The 19,526-nt window shown below is 40.9% G+C and overlaps 1 protein-coding gene across 4 annotated transcripts in view; it reads right to left on the minus strand.

Moving 5' to 3' along the window:
* Window positions 1-19,526, minus strand: part of MAP3K13 (mitogen-activated protein kinase kinase kinase 13) — a 135,532-nt gene that overhangs the window by 31,453 nt on the left and 84,553 nt on the right. For all 4 annotated transcript variants that reach the window (XM_034661699.1, XM_034661689.1, XM_034661704.1 and 1 more), the window contains 3 exons: window positions 12,702-13,261; window positions 4,386-4,569; window positions 5-196 (listed from right to left, as the gene is read on the minus strand). In XM_034661699.1, coding sequence (XP_034517590.1) covers window positions 5-196; window positions 4,386-4,569; window positions 12,702-13,176 — 851 coding nt within the window. In that variant the 5' untranslated portion in view covers window positions 13,177-13,261. The remainder of the gene's footprint in view (window positions 1-4; window positions 197-4,385; window positions 4,570-12,701; window positions 13,262-19,526) is intronic.

The following is a 19,526-nucleotide window of genomic DNA, read 5'->3' on the forward strand; positions in this document are numbered from 1 at the left end:
TCACTTAGGTGATTTGAGATCACGATGAATAATTTTATGGAGGTGCAAATAATTCATTCCACTTGCAATTCCCGTGGACCAGTCCACCAGCAATCGAGGTGTGATCTTCCTGCCAGCTCGCAAAACCTCGTAGAGTTGTCCGTGAGCACAGTATTCCATGATGATGCAGTAACAGGGGGCCTGAGTACAAACACCCCTTTCAAGAAAACACAAATATGTCCATAAATTCACACATACATATAAGCATTCCTGTATACACATTTTAAGAATAGTTAATACATTTGATGTTTAAGACCAGTTCTCTACCCATGTTATTTTTAAAAGGCGTAATCTTTCTCGATTCTTCAGTTACCATTAAAACCCCTCTAGTCTACAAGCTTCTCCAGTATGCATATGGACAATTTTCGTTCACTTTGTTCACTCCAGATCATCTCTACGTTGTGCTGTATCCGGTACTTTTCTCTGGGGCCATTCCATCCTGGGACAAAGAGCACATCTCCTGAGACTTGTATAGGCCAGGTATTGTGTTGTGTTAGATCATTAAGAGTAATTTAAATATCTTCTTTTTAAAATTAAATAGAAGGTTTTATATATAGGGTACAGAAAGAGAGAATTCAAATAAAATATTGCTTTTTACTATTAATTGTCATATTGTAAATTAGTCACGTTTAAGATAACTAGACTGAGGACCAAAAAAAGAGTCAATTTTCTGTATTATATAATCTTTGAAAAACATTTCTGTTTACAATAAAAACAATATCTTACAATGTAACATATATCTATGTGGTCTATATTTCCATCAATTCCTACATCCCCCACAAAACCTTTCCTGATGATTCCAGTCCAAGAAGATCTTTCTCATCTCTAAATTCCTATACTACACAGGAGCCATTCACGTTTTATATGCCATTTTCCTCTCCCCATTCAGATCATAGGTGCCTTGAAGGGAAAGGTTTTCAGGTTCTCTTCTTTCTACCACGAGGCCTATAAGTTCACAGCAAGTCCTTGACAGATATTTCTTAACTTCCCTTTAACTTTCTTTGCTGCTAAACCCTTTGCACAAACATGCGTAGATGCAAGGGGTGGGAAGAAGGGAACTAACGTGGAAGAACTTCTTCTCTTCGTCAGGAATGTTCCATGTTTATTTAATTGTCTGAATCAATCTGCCCCAAACCATTGCACCATATGTACGACCTCTTCCATTTTTACGGAACGTGACCGGTCCTAGATGATACACCTGTGACGGAGCTTGGATTCAAAGCCTATGCCCTTTCCACTCACTAGGCTACACGGCCCTCCCTTTGTGCTTTGGAACTTCTGTATACACAAGCGTACTGGGGATTCCTGTATCAACGTTACCTTAGAAAAGTGATAATAATGAACTCTACTTCACCCTTTTGTTCTGAGGATAAGAGAACAATTATCAGATGCAATTCTCCGTACTCCGTCTCTTAATAGGAGGTATGCCTTCTTTCAAAACTCTCTAGAGGAGTTGAGCATAATCCATCTACAAGATGCCCAGCTAAAGTCCTCAGCCAGCTACCAACTCATGTCTCTCGTAGGCGGCTGTAAGCGATGAGAGAATGAAGACGCCATAGCTTGCGATCATGGGAAAGTCCTATAACAGCAGCAGGTTATGAGGAAGTAAAATCAGTCTTCATTTCCCCTGCTGTCATATGCCTGTCAAATGCCACAGAGCGATTTCTATTACTCTCCTATCATTTTCTAAGCTACCCAGAATTCTCATCTTCATTTCTAATGAAAATTTTTTTTCAAGTTCCTGTTACTTGACTTTTAGGAGAACTTGGCGGAGCACAGATAGACCACAACTATAATTAGACAATTTAATTTTCATTACAGAAAAACAATGAAGAGGCAGGAATAATGTAATGTGCTTAAGAATATCAAAATAAACATTTGTTTGAAGCTACTCAGCATCCTATTTAACCATGTTTTCACTTGTCGCAAACAGTGATATGTTATGTACTTTTCATCTTTCTTGACGGATAAATGAGAAGCAATCATTCCATCAATCCTGTACTATGACAAGGCTTCTTAGTAGCTATAAATAGCAGTTCTCTAATCACTTCTAATTTCTACCTTTTCTTTCCCTTGGCACCCAATTCCATTAGGAACAGTCAGATTGGGTTTTCCTAAAAGATTGCTTTCAAAAAATTGGACGAAAGAAAATACAGAATTCTTTTCTTTCACTTCCCCTTCCGTACACGGCTCTTACTTTAAAGGACCCTCTAAGCACAGCAATCAGTATCCAGAGAGACATACTACAATCTACTCATGCCTTTGTATCTTCCAGACGGTCCTGAATGATTCATTGGCCAAGCAACACATGGCACAGACGGCTGCAACCATAACACCCCACAATGCCTCGATAGCATGGCGTAACGAACCAGGGACACAGTCTCACTATTGTTTTCCATGCAGAAGTAAAGACTATTCAAGCATCTTCAGCCTAAAAAGTGGGGCACAGGCATGGCAATACTGGTCCAAAATGTGGAAAACTGCACATGTAGGTAGGAGGGTCAGAAGAGGGAGGCGGGGGAAAGGCAGCAAGGAGAAAGGAAAGAGCCAAAGAAAGGAAGGAAAAATAAAGCTGCTCACACCCATACTCTCAGAACACATTTCTACCTTTAGTTACGCAGGACATCCTGCTGCAAAGCTCTCGTACCTGGGACATACTGCCCAGCCCACATCAGGAGGCCGAGAAGCCACGCTAATCTGTAGAATATTCTGTGTCTCAAACTCAGCATCCTAGTGATTGAAGCTTTAAAGTTTTGTTAAATGGAAGTTAAAGGAAAGGCCCTTCCTTCCATTTAGGATGTAGCCTCCTAGAAGGGATGATTCTCTCAGTGAAGCAAAATGAAGGAAAGAAGTGAGTCTCTGATAGTCTGTCTGGTTAAAAATAATCCTTCTGTTGTTTTTTGAAATGTATCAACTTTGGAAAGAGTATAATTAGTCTCTATAGCATTTCATTTCGTCTCATATCCTCCTGGCCCTAACAGGGCAACAAAGGATGGAATCACTAGGGCAACCAAAGCTCTCTCCCATGCCCACTGTACGCATGTCCCTTCCACAAGGAGATCCGTCCAAGTACTTCATTTAGTATCCCAGCTGAATGCTGCTCTCCTTTCCACATCTCTTTCCCTTTCCATAAAGGGATCTTGTTTGGGAATCAGAACTCAACATCAATACTCATTTAAACCCATTCTACAAAACCCGTACCCAAGATTTCCATTCCTTACTTTAGGCATATGATTCCAATGAAAAATGATCCCATGACATGTTTACCTTTATAATGAGAGTTTTATCATGAGAGGTTCCCTCCTGGGGGCTGGGCGAAGTTCCTCCTAGTTTCGGGAAGGGGGATTTATAAATTATTCCACTTTCATCTGTAGCTTCACTGGTCCTACTATTTTCCAGGACTGAAATACGTATATGTCAAACACACCAAGGAGCTCTAGTTTCTAAACTGTCGTTCCACCTGAGGACTAGCTTTCCTGTTCTTCACCTTCCCTCCTGCAGAGCCGCGCATCGCTCATTTGTCTCAGGCTAGGGCAGAATCTGAAGGCTGGCAACAGAGGGAGCTCAAGGGAAAGGTACCGGGAGAAGAGATTAACACGGATCTAGAGCTCAGCACTTGCAGCTTTGAGGACTGCCACGAACGCACCTTTGTGCCTCCCCTTTCTCTAATGATCCCCGCCAGCATGGTGACAATAACGGTCTGAACTACAAAGATACATTCATACACTCTCGGAAACAAGTACTTTGTGTAATGAACGTAGCGTGTAACTTAGGCTCATCAGTAATTCAGCTGTCATTAGACTTAGAAAGCTGAGTGTTCGGCATTACTTGAAAAGGGATCTGGCAAAACCTGAGGCAGGGAGAAACACTCTGAGGGTGCCTGTTATTACAAGTTCATATTTAAGAAGGGAGGCTAATAGAAACTAATAAAAAAATACCTCTCTGTTACACAGGGACTAATTGTTCTATGATCACTTCAGACATCAGCTTTGTGTGCTTCACTGACTTTTCGGATGGGCAGGTTATCTCAGAGTGACCTCCGTCATCCCATTGATAAATGAGGTTGATTCATTAGATATGACTGCTTGGTAAGAATCCATCGCTTCCCTCTCTGTCCCGTGCACATCCTTTCCAAGAAAGGCTGAGCTCTGGCAGAAAGAACTTCCAGATTATAAGATCCTTAAAGACATGCTCTTCACTTAGTCGTTCTTTGCTGCCCTCCCCAAACACCTAGCACAGTACTAAGTCTATAGAGTACTAGCCGTATGTCTTTCAAAGCAGGAACTCGTATGTAGAAATTGGGAGAAAGAAAATCTATTTCTTTAAAAAAAAAAGCCTTGACCTACTTGAACGCGATGATGTTAGGGTGCTTCAACTTCCTCAAATGCTTGATATCCGTCTCATTCTGTTCTCTCACTTTCTTGATGGCCACCTCCTCCGCTCGGAACTTGCCCAAGAAGACAGCTCCTTGGGCTCCACTACCCAGCCACTGCAGCTCTGAGATCTCCTCAAATGGCACTTCCCAAGTATCTAGGCACACAAGCGAGAAACAAACTTAGAGAGATCTCAGAATTTGCTCAGGGACCGTTCTACAAGGCCACTCCGAAGGTACCAACCTCAGCATCACCCGAAATGATCTCTACCCCTGGACTCCCACCTGTAACTCACCAAAAGATATAACCTTCCTATGGGTCTTGGTACAATAGATCAGATATTCCATGTATTAATTTGCATCATTTTTAAAAAGACTTTATATATTTGAGAGAGAGAGAGTGAGAGAGAGAGAGCACGAGAAGGGGGAAAGGGTCAGGGAAGAAGCAGACTCCCCGCTGAGCAGAGAGCCTGACGTGGGATGTGGGGCTCAAACCTGGGACTCTGGGATCATGACCTGAGCCAAAGGCAGATGCTTCATCAACTGAGCCACCCAGGTGTTCCAGTTTGTATCAATTTTTAACCAATGAAATCAAGCAGAACTGAGATCGCCCGTATACTCTCCTACGAACAAAACATATCTTGACATTCCCATGGCCCCACCTCCTCACTTCAAGCTTGCCGGTCAATCCACTTATCTGTCTCTATACCACTATCCCTACCCCATCACCCATTGTAAGTCAGTGTTGTTTTATTCCTCTTTGAATTTCTAGTGCAGATGCTCAATTAATCCTTCCCGAATGAATTTTCAATGAGACTCTCCCAAGGATCTAATTATACATAAAATTTATATTAATATTTACCTTTTCTTGAGTACTTACTATGTGCCAGACTCTAGCATAAAGCTTTATATATCTCATGTGTTGATCCTTGCAACAACCTTGGAAGTCTGGCCTTATTGTGGTTATTTATAGATGAGAAAACTAAGACAGGAAGATTAAGTAACCTACCCAAGGTCATCTCGCTGGTAAGTGGCAGAACTGGGCCCAGAACTCAAGAACTGGCCAACTGCAGGGACGGGGCTTTCTCCACTATACCACACTGCCTCTTGTGAAGTAACTGAGAGGGTCATTAGCCATGATAGGTTTACTCCTATAGATGCAGGATTCTCAAGTTTCTCTCTTTCCTAGAATTTGATTTTCTTTGTGCCAAAAAAGTAACAGGAGTCACTTCTGGAGAAACATAAGCAATAGCATGGAGGACCCCAGGGGAAGGGAGGGAAATCCAAAGGGGGAGAAATCAGAGAGGGAGATGAAGCATGAGAGACTATGGACTCCGGGGAAACAAACTGAGGGTTTCAGAGGAAGGGGGGTGGGGGGAGGGGGTAGCCGGGTGATGGGTATTAAGGAGGGCACGTGTTGTGATGAGCGCTGGGTGTTACACACAACTAATGAATCACTGAACACTACATCAAAAACTAAGGACGTACTATACAGTGGCTAACTGAACATAATAAAAAGAAAGGAGTCACTTCTAAGTGGTGATATTACTGATGACTCATATTATATTCTTTATCCTTTCCTGTGGGGTTTTTTTTTTTTTTACCATGAGTCTGTACTACTTTCATAATGAATAAGATGCTATTTTAAATAAAGCGCTTCAAAAATTCAATCAATACGTGCTTTAATCTCATGGAACTTAAAAAGCAGAATATAATCCATTGATCCTTCTCCTTGTCCCCCTTTTTATCTCTGCATTGTCACTACACTAGTAAGAAATAAGCATCAAAGAACGAGGAGTCCCATGGAGTGAGGAGAGGATAATGACAATGTGAAAGGTTACGGGGGATTTTCATTAGATCACCAACCACTAAAAGGTCACTGTTTGCAGAATACCGAACAGGGTAGTGTTGAGTCAGCTTTGAAGATATTCTGGTCTTGAAAGCAAATCGACTCACATCTACTATGGTGATGAAGCAGCAGAAAGAGGCCATCGGTACCTAGAAGGGAACTACATTTCCCTCTTCTCTCATTTTCTCAAACTTGAGAGAAAAGAAATCCTGCAGATTCTTAATAAAATGTGGCTTCTCATTGAAACATGACCTTCCAGAGAGGATGACATGGGGCAGAACAACTTATAGTGAGCGTGTCTGACAGCATAGGTATTTAACCCATTCTTCAGCTCTGAGCAGATTAAAGGCATCTGCTCTATTGAAATTAGATAGATACTACATAAAAACAAATTTCTCTAAAATACAAATAGCTCACAAATACGAAATCACCAAATAAACACAGGATACCAAGTGAGATGCAGGAGGAAAGAGTTACGGGCTTGACTGCTTTGAGGATCTTTCTGGCTTCGAATGACTGACAAGAGTAAAGTGTCTCACGCAGTCCAACTTTCACCCCTACGGGCTTATCTGTGGGGCACACCAGGACCCAGATACCAATGGCATACTGTCAGAGGGTTTCACTTGCGAGGGGTCCAGTGAAGACCTAGACACAGTGTCACGTTAGCCATTCTGGAGCCAAATGAAAGTACTATTACTGGATTCTGGGGCAAGAACATCCTGGGCAACATTTTTCTGAAAAACTATATAAAAGCCCAAGTTATCCTAATATTTCATATAATAACGACTAAAATTAGACCTCTTTGGGTGTTTTTTCCCTCTTACTCAATCTTCATTTACTGTTAAATACTAGAAACACCAGCAAATATTAGGAAAACAAAAAAAAGTATTTTATCTGCAATCCCATTCCATATTCAGTTTTCATTTTCTCTTCTGGTCTTTGCTCATATGTATGCAGCTATGTAGAAGTTGTAGGTGACACATAATCTTTTCTACGTTTATCATGTATTCTGTATTCCCTGTGTACATACAGTTTTCATTATAAGCTTTAATAGTTGCTTACTGTACCCTTTTACCTTTTCTATACTTAAGTGTCTCCGTCTTTTTGTTTGCTGGTTTAAACTGGATACTTTCTTCTTTATATTATTTCCTGAGACCCAGGTCTTAGGTTAAAGAGTACAGTTTCCTGGCTTTTGCCACCCACTCTAACTTGCCATCCAAAAGGGCTTCGCTAGCCTTTGCTGGCGGCAGTAATGCACGAATGTGTCCCTTTTACTGTAACTTTGCCAGCAATGAATATTGTCGATAGTCTTTTGGGTTCTAAGTTATTTAGGTGCAAAGTAGTGTTTTATAAGTTTGCACTGCCTTGTTTTTTTATTTAAAAGATTTATTTATCTGAGAGAGACAGAGCCCACGGGGGCGGGGGCAGAGGCAGAGGGGGAGAGTCCCAAGCATCCTCCCCACGGAGCAGGGAGCCCAATGCGGGGCTCAATCTCACAACACAGATCATGACCTGAGTTGAAACCAAGAGTCAGATACTCAACTGACTGCGCCAACCAGGCGCCCCAGGTTTGCAAGACTTTAATTGCCAGTAATGTAGAATATTTTCTCCACATTTGTTTAATGCTCACATCTGCTCTGCATGAATCGTCACATTTATGCTTTGTGCATTTATCTGTCGGGGGTCTCATAGTCCTCATAAATTTGAAGGAGTTTTCTATTTCTTTGACACATACGAAGAGAATGTTTTTTAAAAAGACATCATATTTTATTATTTTTTGAACAAAATATTTTCATAGATGCCTGTCATGTACTTTGTAATTTCTTCTACTGCCTCATCAATCTTCTGAGAGTGATCTAGAGCTGATTTTTTTTTAAAGTTTAACCTATACATTCATCTGGAGGTTTTTTTGGTGTATGGTGTGAGGACTGAGGTACATTAATTTTTTTCATGTTGTTATTGAACGATTCCAATCCAATTTGTTATATAATTCTTTCTTTTCATATCATTTTACAATGTTTGTATTACAATTTGTTATATTTTTAATATATACCTCTCTCTCTCTCTCCATATATATATATATATATATAATATATATATATATATTTTTTTTTTTTTAGAGTAAACTCTATACCCAACATGGGGTTCGAACTCACAATCCCAAAATCAAGAGTCCAGGGCTCTACCAAGCCAGCCAGGTGCCCCTATAATTTATTATATTTTTTAAGTCAATAGTGTCTATTATGTAGCATTTTTATAAAATGGGAAACACTAAAGGTTGATGATATTATACTAGAGAATAAAATTTTCCTCTGCCAACAGTAGCTCATGCTTGTGTTATTCAGCTATGTTTAGCTAAGTCTTAATTATCCACAGAAAAATAGAGGGAACCACACTGGTAATTCAGGAACAGAGGGTAAAGTAATACTTCAACCACTTTTCTATAAATTTTTTTTTTAAAAGATTTTATTTATTTATTCAACAGAGATAGAGACAGCCAGTGAGAGAGGGAACACAATCAGGGGGAGTGGGAGAGGAAGAAGCAGGCTCATAGCGGAGGAGCCTGATGTGGGGCTCGATCCCATAACGCCGGGATCACGCCCTGAGCCGAAGGCAGGCGCTTAACCGCTGTGCCACCCAGGCGCCCCCCATAAATCTTTTTACTGGCACTAATTATCAGAAGTAAAACTGACTGATGTGATTTAGTCCTTTTTTCCCCATCCCAATGTCCCTGTCAATATCTAGCTGGGAGCCAAGGAATAGGAAAATGACAGAAAAAAAAGAATGTTTACAACGAGGATGTGCAAAACGGGGGGCCCTGATAATTGACAGCAAGATACTGACATAACAACGGAACCCGGCTGTGTTCACTCCAGGGTTAGTCCCAGACCTTCTGCTTTTATATCTGCCCACTGGTACTCTTCCCCAGCTTCTATCTTCTGATTCATCACTATGACTATTATCTTAATTCCAGTATCTACTGTGATCTCTAAGACTGAGAAAAAGCCCCATGCCCACCCACTTTTAAAGCATAAATTCTCCTTTGCTTGTATTCAGACATGGCTATGATAACGCTTGCTTTAGGACTGGGAACTATTTGGCAGTAGAAGAGTTCAATTACACATACTACCTTACTTGGACTTCACTACCAACATGCTAAATGGGAGATGAAGATGTCATTAAAATTTTTGAAAAATCAAGTGAAGTTTCCTCATAAGTGCCAAATGCAGAGACACATCTGTTCTGTGTGCTATCCTTTGGTTGACTGTAATCCAGGATTAAAGATTAGCTCCCTGATTCCAGAGCTGACAAGGAAAAAACTACCTTAGTTTCTGGATATTGAATCTCTTTCACGGCCCTGGCAACACCAGCCCATAGTAGGGTAGCCTGACATCTGTTACAGGCTGTCTTGTAAGCTTAAGCTGACCAGGCCTGTTTCTTATTTACTCTTGAAATAAGCCTTTCTGACAGTAATCAATCAGAAGACAATTAAATACAAGTTTACAGGACAACTTAAAAAAATTGTTTTAAGTAGGCTCCATGCCCATTATGGGGCTTGAACTCATGACCCTGAGACCAAGACCTGAGCTGAGATGGAGAATCAGACACATAACGGACTGAGCCACCCAGGCACTCCCCCAAAATTTTAAAGCTCCTTTTGACAGACACATGTGTCTGTTGTCCCTTTTTATGAACCTGAACCTCAATGCTGCATTTGGATCCTGAGATCTCCAAATTACCACCAAAATAATTATTAGACTGGACAAGTTAAGACCCTAAAAGCCAAATGCAATTTTATCATGTAAACAGATATTAATAGGTTTTGTGTCTAAGCAGAGAAGAGGGAGCTTTTTAAACAATAATAAATTAAGGGTGGTTATCTCTGGGTTGTAGGATAACAAGTGATTTTTTATTTTCCTCTTTGTGCTTATCTTTATTCCCAAATTTTATTTTATTTTATTTTTTTTTAAAGATTTTATTTATTTATTCAACAGAGATAGAGACAGCCAGCGAGAGAGGGAACACAAGCAGGGCGAGTGGGAGAGGAAGAAGCAGGCTCATAGCGGAGGAGCCTGATGTGGGGCTCGATCCCATAACGCCGGGATCACGCCCTGAGCCAAAGGCAGACGCTTAACCGCTGTGCCACCCAGGCGCCCCGTATTCCCAAATTTTAAAATAATAACACTGTTTAACATTGAAACCCCCAACCTTTGTGTGACAAGGAACAACTTTTTAATTTCTTGAAACCTTAAGACCAGAGAGGGGGAGAGAAGGGTGGAATGTGTAGTGTGGATGGGATGGGAGGATGTACGAAAGACAGTGAGACGGAGAGACAGACAGACCAACCCCAGGGACTGACAAAGAATTTCTGCATGGAGCAGGAATGGATGCTGTGATTGACAAATCCTGGAAAGTACAGCTGGGATCAACAGATTTATCAGCAAATCCCAATATACTCATGGGGAAAGGGTATAGAGGGAGAGGCTGGTATTGCTTTAAGACAAACGATTTCAGAAATAGGAAAAACAGAATACACGAGAAAAGTGGTCAATGGTGACTGAGGTCGACTGGCTGTTGTGGAAAAGCTGTCAACAGTCTCAATTGAAAGATATGAATATATATATTTAATTTGTTTAAAGATTTTTATTTATTTATTTGAGAGAGAGAGAATACAAGTGGGAAGAGGGGCACAGGGAGAGGGAGAAGCAGCCTCCCTGACGTGGGGCTCGATCCCAGGACCCCCAGATAATGACCTGAGCCGAAGTCAGCCCCTCAACTGACTGAGCCACCCAGGCACCCTGACATGAATATATTTTTAAGAGAGGGTCACAGAGTCCAACATTCAGTTATAAAATAAATAAGACAGAATCTTATTTCTGGTCTACATTTCTGGTTCTTTCCAAAATTTCTTGATATGAGAACTGTTAACAATGGAATCGTTTACATTCCAATCGTTTACATAAGTCTACAAATACATGTATCAAAGCCTTAAAAAGCCCTGAACCCTTTTAACCCAACCATTCCTCTTCTAAAAACTTATCTTTTTTTTTCTAAGATTTTATTTATTTATTTGACAGAGAGAGAGAGACAGCCAGCGAGAGAGGGAACACAAGCAGGGGGAGTGGGAGAGGAAGAAGCAGGCTCATAGCGGAGGAGCCTGAGGTGGGGCTCCATCCCAGACCGCCGGGATCACGCCCTGAGCCGAAGGCAGGCGCTTAACGACTGAGCCACCCAGGCGCCCCCTAAAAACTTATCTTAAGGAAGTCAAAGATGTAATAAAAATTATCACAGACACAATTAAAGATATGTGTGAAAATTAGCAGATGTTCATTGTAGTATAGCTTATGATCACTAAAAATAGCAAACAAATTGCCAAGCAATAGAGGATTGCTTAAAGAAATCTTGGCACATTCACACAATTTAATATTATGTAGGCGTTAAAAATGCTGAAGAAGTGTATTTCATGATACGGGAAATGTTCAAAATGTGAAGTGAAAAAGCATAACGACATAGTTTGACTGCGTTTTTTTTTTAAAGCACACAGAAGCACACATAATAAGACTAACATAATATATACCAAAAAACATTAATAGTGGAGACTGAGGATCATAAATACATATTTTTACTTTTGGGGGGAAACTTATCAGTATATTCGAATGTTTCCACATATATTACTTTTGCTATCAGGAAGAAAAAATTCTTTTAAAGAATATAAATGAAGTTATAAAGAACATGAGGGCCATGTGCTCTCTTTCCTTCAGAAGCATAATGCTTGAATTGGAATATATGAATATGCATGTTACACCATGATGGGAGTTAATTTACTTTTTAAAAAGCTGTGGGATCTAGACATAATAATGCTTCTCAAGATTGGTTGTATATTTGTTCTTTCCTCACAGTGTGAGCTTTCTGTGCCTTGGCTGTAAGAAAATGATTCTTTTTTACTACAACCTAAGCCAGGGCACAATCTTCAGGCACAGAACCACATGGCGTCTGTCTGGTTTTCAATTAATCTAGTGGCCATCAGACTTTTTGACTGCATGAACTTTCATTAAAAAAAATTTTTTTTAAAACATGCACTATGTGATTTATATATAAGTTATGTATCTGCACAACTTTATTAAAATACCAAATATATATGAAAACATGCATGAAAATAGAAATTTCAGATGATGATAGAAGGAATAGGAACTCTAGCATTTTCTTCCTCATAACACTGTGGATTGTCTTCTATGTGCTCTACTTGACACCCCTAGACTGGACAACTACGAAAGATGGGCTTTGGCCAGAAAAGACCAACCGAATGTGAATCTGTTCCAGTCAGAAGGAGATTGGCATAGGGTCTTCATCTGGCACTGGGGTTTTAATCAAAGGTTATCCAGTGAATGATGGTGGTGTGTTTACACAGGAACTATTTCCCACGTCCACACTCCAGCTTACCTTGCTGCTGCAATTTGTAATCAGTGGAATATGCCTTCCCAATGATATTCCATACAGGCCTTAAGCATCCAAAGAGTCCTTCCAGAAACCCACCACTGCTGCTGCCCGACCTGCTGAACTGAATCTTGATGTCTTCAGTTCCACTTGTGCTCTCTCCATCCATGGTGTTGCTGTTCCCCTGAGACACGGCCATCTCTGATTCATCTTGTTCCCTTAGCTGAAGAACACTGTTCTCAAATTGGTCCCTGGAATCCTCACTCACGCTTGTCAACACTGTTGTGGTGATGGGGCTGTTCATGCTCTCAGTTAGCTCTGTTTGTAGCACCCCCTTTTCCTGCTGGTCCTTAAGGAGCTTGGGTGAAGGGTGGCCCCCCCCAGACGTGAGTTCATCTTGTAGTCCGTTGAAGGTTCTGCTTTCACTCAAGGGTAAGTGTGGGGAAGAGGAGCAGCTCAGGTGCTCCTGAGGGTTGGCCATGGTGCCATGAGTGTGCCCAGGGTCCTGAGACGACACTCAGAGGATTACTGGGACAGAATTCTGATGCAAGAGAGGGCTCCAAAACCTGGGGAAAATAGGAGGAGGACATGAGATCACCCTTCCTTTAGTCACCCACACTACCACACTTCTGTTTATAATAACAAAAACCCTGAGACAATGGGGATTGGTTAAACACTGGTATACATCCAAATGGTGGAATACTGTGCAGCAATTACAAATCATGTTGTAGAAGAGTATTTACGAACCCGAGAAAACGTTCATGACATGTTACCATAAAACACAGGTTGGAACAATATATACAACATAAAGCCTTATAATTTTTTAGTTTTTATTTAAGTTCCAGTGAACATACAGTGTAATATTAGTTTCAGGTGTACAGTATAGTGATTCGACACTTCCATACATCACCCGTGCTCATGACAACACGTGTACTCCTTAATCCCCATCGCCTGTTTCACCCACCTCCCACCTTTAACTGGAAAGGACACACAAACACACATATAAGAAAAAAGACTGGAAGAATAGATTCCCAGAATTAACTATTGTTAACTATTAACTATTGTTAATTCTAGGTGGTTAGATTTGGGAAGGGTTTATGTCATGTTTTTCAAGATATTCCAAGGATTCTGCATTAATATATTGCAACAGAGTGAATGTTTTTGTCCCCTTGCTCCAAAATTCATATGCTGAAACCCAATCCCCAATGTGATAGTATTTTGAAGTGGGGCCTTTGGGAAGTGATTAGGTCGTAAGGGTGGAGCCCTCACGGGATTAGTGCCCCTTATCAAAGAGATTCCGGAGAGCTCCCTTGCCTCTTCTGTTGTGTGAGGGCACAGTGAGAAGACAGCTGTCTATGAAACCAGGAAGCAGGCCCTTACCAGACATATCAAATATGCCAGTGCCTTGACCTTGGACTTCGCAGCCTCCAGAACTGTGAGAAATACATATTTGTTGTTTGAGCCATCTAGTCTATGGCATTTTTGTTATAGCGGCCTAAACAGACTGACAAATATTACATATTAGGTTCCTAATCAGAAAAAAAAATTGTTTCCCTTCCCAAAGAGAAATTAAATGTCTTCATAAACACTGTTTTATTAGAACAACATTCTGCTCATATTTTTTTCTATTTTCTTTAGTATTTTTTTCTACTGGTTTTACTTTCTAAGGTATTCATTATGTAGGTAAATGTCTTATGTATGTAACAACACAAATTCCTAAGATATAAAATCTGTTTTTACTGTAATGCACCAAATCTGGGGCAGCAAACTACGCCCCAGTGCTTTCAACTTACTCTTTGTTTCTGATCTGTCCATTAGCACCAATTTCTCAGGGCCACCCAACCTCTGAAAATAAAGACATGGAATTGTCTAGATTGGCCGGTTCATGCAAATTCAATCTTAAATTTATTCATTGTATGCCTCTTGTCAGAAATTTACTTTCTTTACAAATCCCTATATAATAGTTATTCCTTCCTACACTCTCTATTAAACATCCAGAATATGTTTAATAGGAACCAGGGTATAAAGAAAATCTCACTTTACAGAGGGGGCAAGAAACAGACCAACAATGGTTGACAGTACAGTGCTTATCATGAATCAACTAAATGCTCTGGGAGCACAAAAGAGGGAGGGATACTTTCAGGGCTAGCTGTCCAAAGGTGGTATAACTATCGATCAGTGTGGCTGGCAGGAAAGGGGTGAGAGAGAGAAGAGGGAGAGGATACCACAGGTGTGGAGAAAGTATGAACAAGGGCAAGGATGCATGAAAGACTATGGAATATATGACAAATTGAAGTGGCTGGAATGTAGGTTATATGTGTATATGGAGAGAAAGATAAGAATGGAGAGAAAGTCAGGGACCAGGGGTGCCTGGGTGGCTCAGATGGTTAAACCCCTGCCTTCAGCTCAAGTCATGACCTTCATGTCCTGGGATTGAGCCCCATGTCAGGCTCAGCAGGAAGTCTGCTTCTCTCCCTCCCTCTGCCATTCCCCATGCTTGTGTTCTCTCTCTCTCAGATGAATAAACAAAATCTTTTTTAAAATTTCTAAAAAAAAAAAAAAAAAAAAAAAGACAGCCAGGGATTATTTTGTAAGGAGCTTTGTATGCCAGGCTAAGAGTCTTGAATTTTATCCTGAAGGTGATGAGGGTCATAACATTCCATATTTGGGGTTATGGATAAAAAGAAACTACCCCTATTTTATTAATTTCTCATCTGCATTACTGAGATCCAAATTTTAAGCGTTTTTTTCATTGCCATACCCTGTGAGTAGCTTGCATGAAGGAACCAATGAAAATACCCTATCCTTTGAAGTCTCATTCATTCATGTAAACATGTATTGAGCTCCTATTATATGCTATACATGTGTTAGGAATTAATGAATGGTACATAGGCTTCTACTCCATAGGAACATACAATCTCGAGGGAAAGACCGATTGATAATAAGAGCCATATGGTTACATATATGGTACTCAGACATGAACAAGGTGCTACAGGAGCTCAGAAAAATAAACATCAAATACGTCCAGAGAAGTCATAGAGGAAATGTTGTTTGGGTTGGAGGGTAAACCAGGTAAAAGTGAGACTAGACATTGCAGAAAGTATCGGGGAGCAGCAGGAGATAACTCTTTTTTTTTTTTAAAGATTTTATTTATTTATTTGACAGAGATAGAGACAGCCAGCGAGAGGAGGGAACACAAGCAGGGGGAGTGGGAAAGGAAGAAGCAGGCTCACAGCGGAGGAGCCTGATGTGGGGCTCGATTCCATAATGCCGGGATCACGCCCTGAGCCGAAGGCAGACGCTTAACCGCTGTGCCACCCAGGCGCCCCAGGAGATAACTCTTATAAAAGGTAGCCAAAGGTCAGAATGTGGCGACCTGGATGACAAACTAAAGCATTGGGATTTTATCCTCAAGACAACAGACAGCCATTAAGAAATTTTATTTTATTTTATTTTATTTTATTTTATTTTATTTTATTTTATTTTATTTTATTTTAAAGATTTTATTTATTTGTCAGAGAGAGAGAGAAAGCACAAGCAGGGGGAGCAACAGGCAAAGGGAGAAGCAGGCTCCTGGATGAGCAAGGAGACCGACGTGGGACTCGATCCAAGGACCCTGGAATCATGACCTGAGCCAAAGGCAGACGCTTAACCGACTGAGCCACCCAGTCATACTGCCATTAAGAAATTTTAATCGAGGGAGTGACTTGGTCAAATTCATAAATGTATTATTTTTAAAATATGTATTTATTTGAGAGAGAGAGCATGCATGAGAGCGAGCACCCGCACAGGAGGGTGTGTAGGGGGAGGGGCAGAGGGAGGAGACTCCCCGCTGATGGGATGCAGGGCTGATCCCAGGACCCTGGGATCATGACCTGAGCGGAAGGCAGACACTGAACCAACTGAGCCACTCAGGCGCCCCTCAATTTTGTGATTTAAAATGTCATCTATAGAAGTAGAGGTTGGATTGAAGGGGAAACACCAAAAATCGAGATGTCGCTTATGCGGAAGAGTTCAAGTGGGAATGCTGAGGGCCTGACAGGGCAGGAGCAGTGGTAATGAGGAGGAGGAGATAGACTGAAGAGGTAGAATAGCAAGACTCAGTGGGTGTGGGTAAGGAAAAGGGAAAAGAGAAGAAGACTTTCAGACAACTTGGGATAATGGATAGATGGGCAATATCATTAACTAAGATATGAAACAGCAGAAGAGAGGTTTAGAAAGAAGGTAATTAGCTCAGTTGCAGACATGGAGGGTTTAAGTCCTATTGTGTGTGTTACGCAATGTACCAGGCTTTTATTTATGTTATCTGATTTTAAAAAGACACTTTGTAGAGAGGGATTTGAAGAGCTAAAGATGGGGGTGCTCGTTTAGCTCCGGGCAGAAGTATCAAAATAATACAAGGGTGAACCCAAGTTAAATAAAAAATATGCTTATTAAATATATGCTAGGAGCTGTGCTTTGCGCTAAGTTCTGTGAATACAAAGCATTATTGTTACCATTACTACTTCTAATGATAAATGAGACAAAGTGTCTTACAATTTACACAGCCCAGTATACATAATCAGCAATATACTGGTAAAACAGCTCTGCAGAAAACAAAAAAAAAAAAAAAAAAAAAGGAAAAAAAACACCGGGACACTCTGATTTGTAGTGTTTACTGATTTCTCTGGCATAAATACTCCCACCATGGCAGATTTCAAGCTAATAATAGTTTAGTAACCTACTTGTAAAGTTACAATTGGCTCTTATAAATTGGTGTGTAAGTCAGCACCAGGACTACAATCCTTGTAATAGTGTCATTCTCGTTTTACAAAGAAATAAAAAACTTAAGGTCATAAATTGGGTAAGTGGTAAAGCGGAAATAAAAATGTAACTCAAAATTCAGATCCCCAAATTCCCTTGCCTTTTTTATAACACCATAGCACCACTTATAATAACCCCTTGCTTCCTTAGAGTGCTTCACAGGTTAAAAAAGTTCTGGGGGTTTGATCTTGATCTAAACGTTTGATCCCTATGTAAGGAAGTCAGGGCGTGGAATCATTATGCCTCGTCTTCACAGAAACTAAGGCCTACAGAGAGGAGTTTGCTAAAGGTCACAGAGCCAAGATTGAATACCAGATTATTTTTCCTAATTCCAAAACTCTCTCTTACAGACACCTGTAGTCTCTGTAAGACACAGTTCCTTCCTGTCAAAGCTTATAAACTACATAAGGAGTTAATAATTACATGGAGGGAATTACCTACTCCCCTCCCTTCCCCCCCATGACAAATGTGCCATGCTCTGTTATGCAGAGCAGTACAGAAGGCAAATAGTAATGGGGACTAGAGTAGTTCACTCAGGCTGAATAAAAGAGGTAGGACTGGAGATGAACCTTTGAAAGGAAGATGATTTGAGACTCACAGAAGAAAGGAAGTCAGGGAGGCTAAGAGCATTAGCAGAAGCAAGCAGTAACCTACCAGGGCATGTGTGAGAAGGCTGGTAACTCAGAAATCACGAAATAGCCAGCTTATGTTGGGAGCAGGAATGCCTTACTTACATATAAGGGCTCAGAAGCCTTATGAAATAATGCAGATGATTTTTCTCCTTTAAACAAATCAGAGAAATTAGGTTGGGTTGGATGAGGTGAGGTGAGGTGAGGTTAGGGAGGGACTTAAATTCTAGGGCATGCAGAAATTTAGGGGCTAGGAAGCTGCCTGGGAACATAAGGCCGGAGGGAGGGGGAAGAAATAATAATAACAATATTAGTAATAATGACAACAATAATAGCTGGAGCCCTCTGTTACAGCAACAGCTATTTGCTGAATTGACCCCCATTTCCCTCACCCCATCCTCCCCACCCCATTCCTTTTGTGCTGATCTCTCAGGTTTGACATTACTGATCCCTCCACTTGCTTTCTGGCTGATCTCCTGCCATAACCTTGAGCTCTCTTGACTTTGGCCTCTCTTAGGTTGCTCTGCCTGAGGTCTTTTAAGACTGCTGACTTGATACTGTCTGACCTAGCCACTGCCTCCACAGTTACTTCCAATCTCCCTTTGCTGTTGGGACTCGTGGTTACCCTGTACAGCACAGGGTGTACATTATGCTTTTGGCTCACATCAAACTTGAGGATAAAGCAAATACCCAAATGTGTATGTGAATTTCAGCCAAATACCTATTTGTGCAATTTGTTCTTTGAATCAAACTACAGGGCTTTATGTTAATTCCTGGTAAATTTCCATTTTGTCCATTTTTATCCTCAGTTTCTCACTAATGACACCATATTGGAATGCGTTCATACCAAAAAGTTAGAAAAACATGAGTTTGTTTTGTAATCTCTACCCCCTTCTAAGAGGTTAAGGGTGCACGTGAAGTAGAGAATTGTGCCCACTGGCACTGGGAATGAGTTTAAGGAAGGGGATCTCAGCACACTCATCACACTCGGTTTGATATTTATCAAGGAATATCTATCAAGGAATATAGGTTTGCTTCACCTCTGAGAATTCATAGGATATTGCTGACTTGCTCGATACAACAGCTAATCAGCGGCAGAGCTGGGATGAGTCCTCCTTCCTCATCCTACACCCTTTCCCTGGTCTGGCTGTTTGTTTATTCAGACAAAGAGAAAGAAACAGCTATGATATCATGACCACTGATGAAAAAACAATCGTAACTCTCAGTGTTATTCTAGATGCACGAGAGCTACTCCCAAGGAACCCAGGCGCCCACCTAGAGGGGTGACTGTACCCGTCAACAGAGCAGTGAAAGGCCATCCAGCTACTGGCAGCTCGGCAGTGCTCTGGGAGGGGGCAGAAGCAAGAGGCACCTCAAAGCATGTATAAAGATGTGTGTT

This window comes from Ailuropoda melanoleuca, chromosome 1 (assembly GCF_002007445.2).
Source record: "Ailuropoda melanoleuca isolate Jingjing chromosome 1, ASM200744v2, whole genome shotgun sequence".
Lineage (NCBI taxonomy): Eukaryota > Metazoa > Chordata > Mammalia > Carnivora > Ursidae > Ailuropoda > Ailuropoda melanoleuca.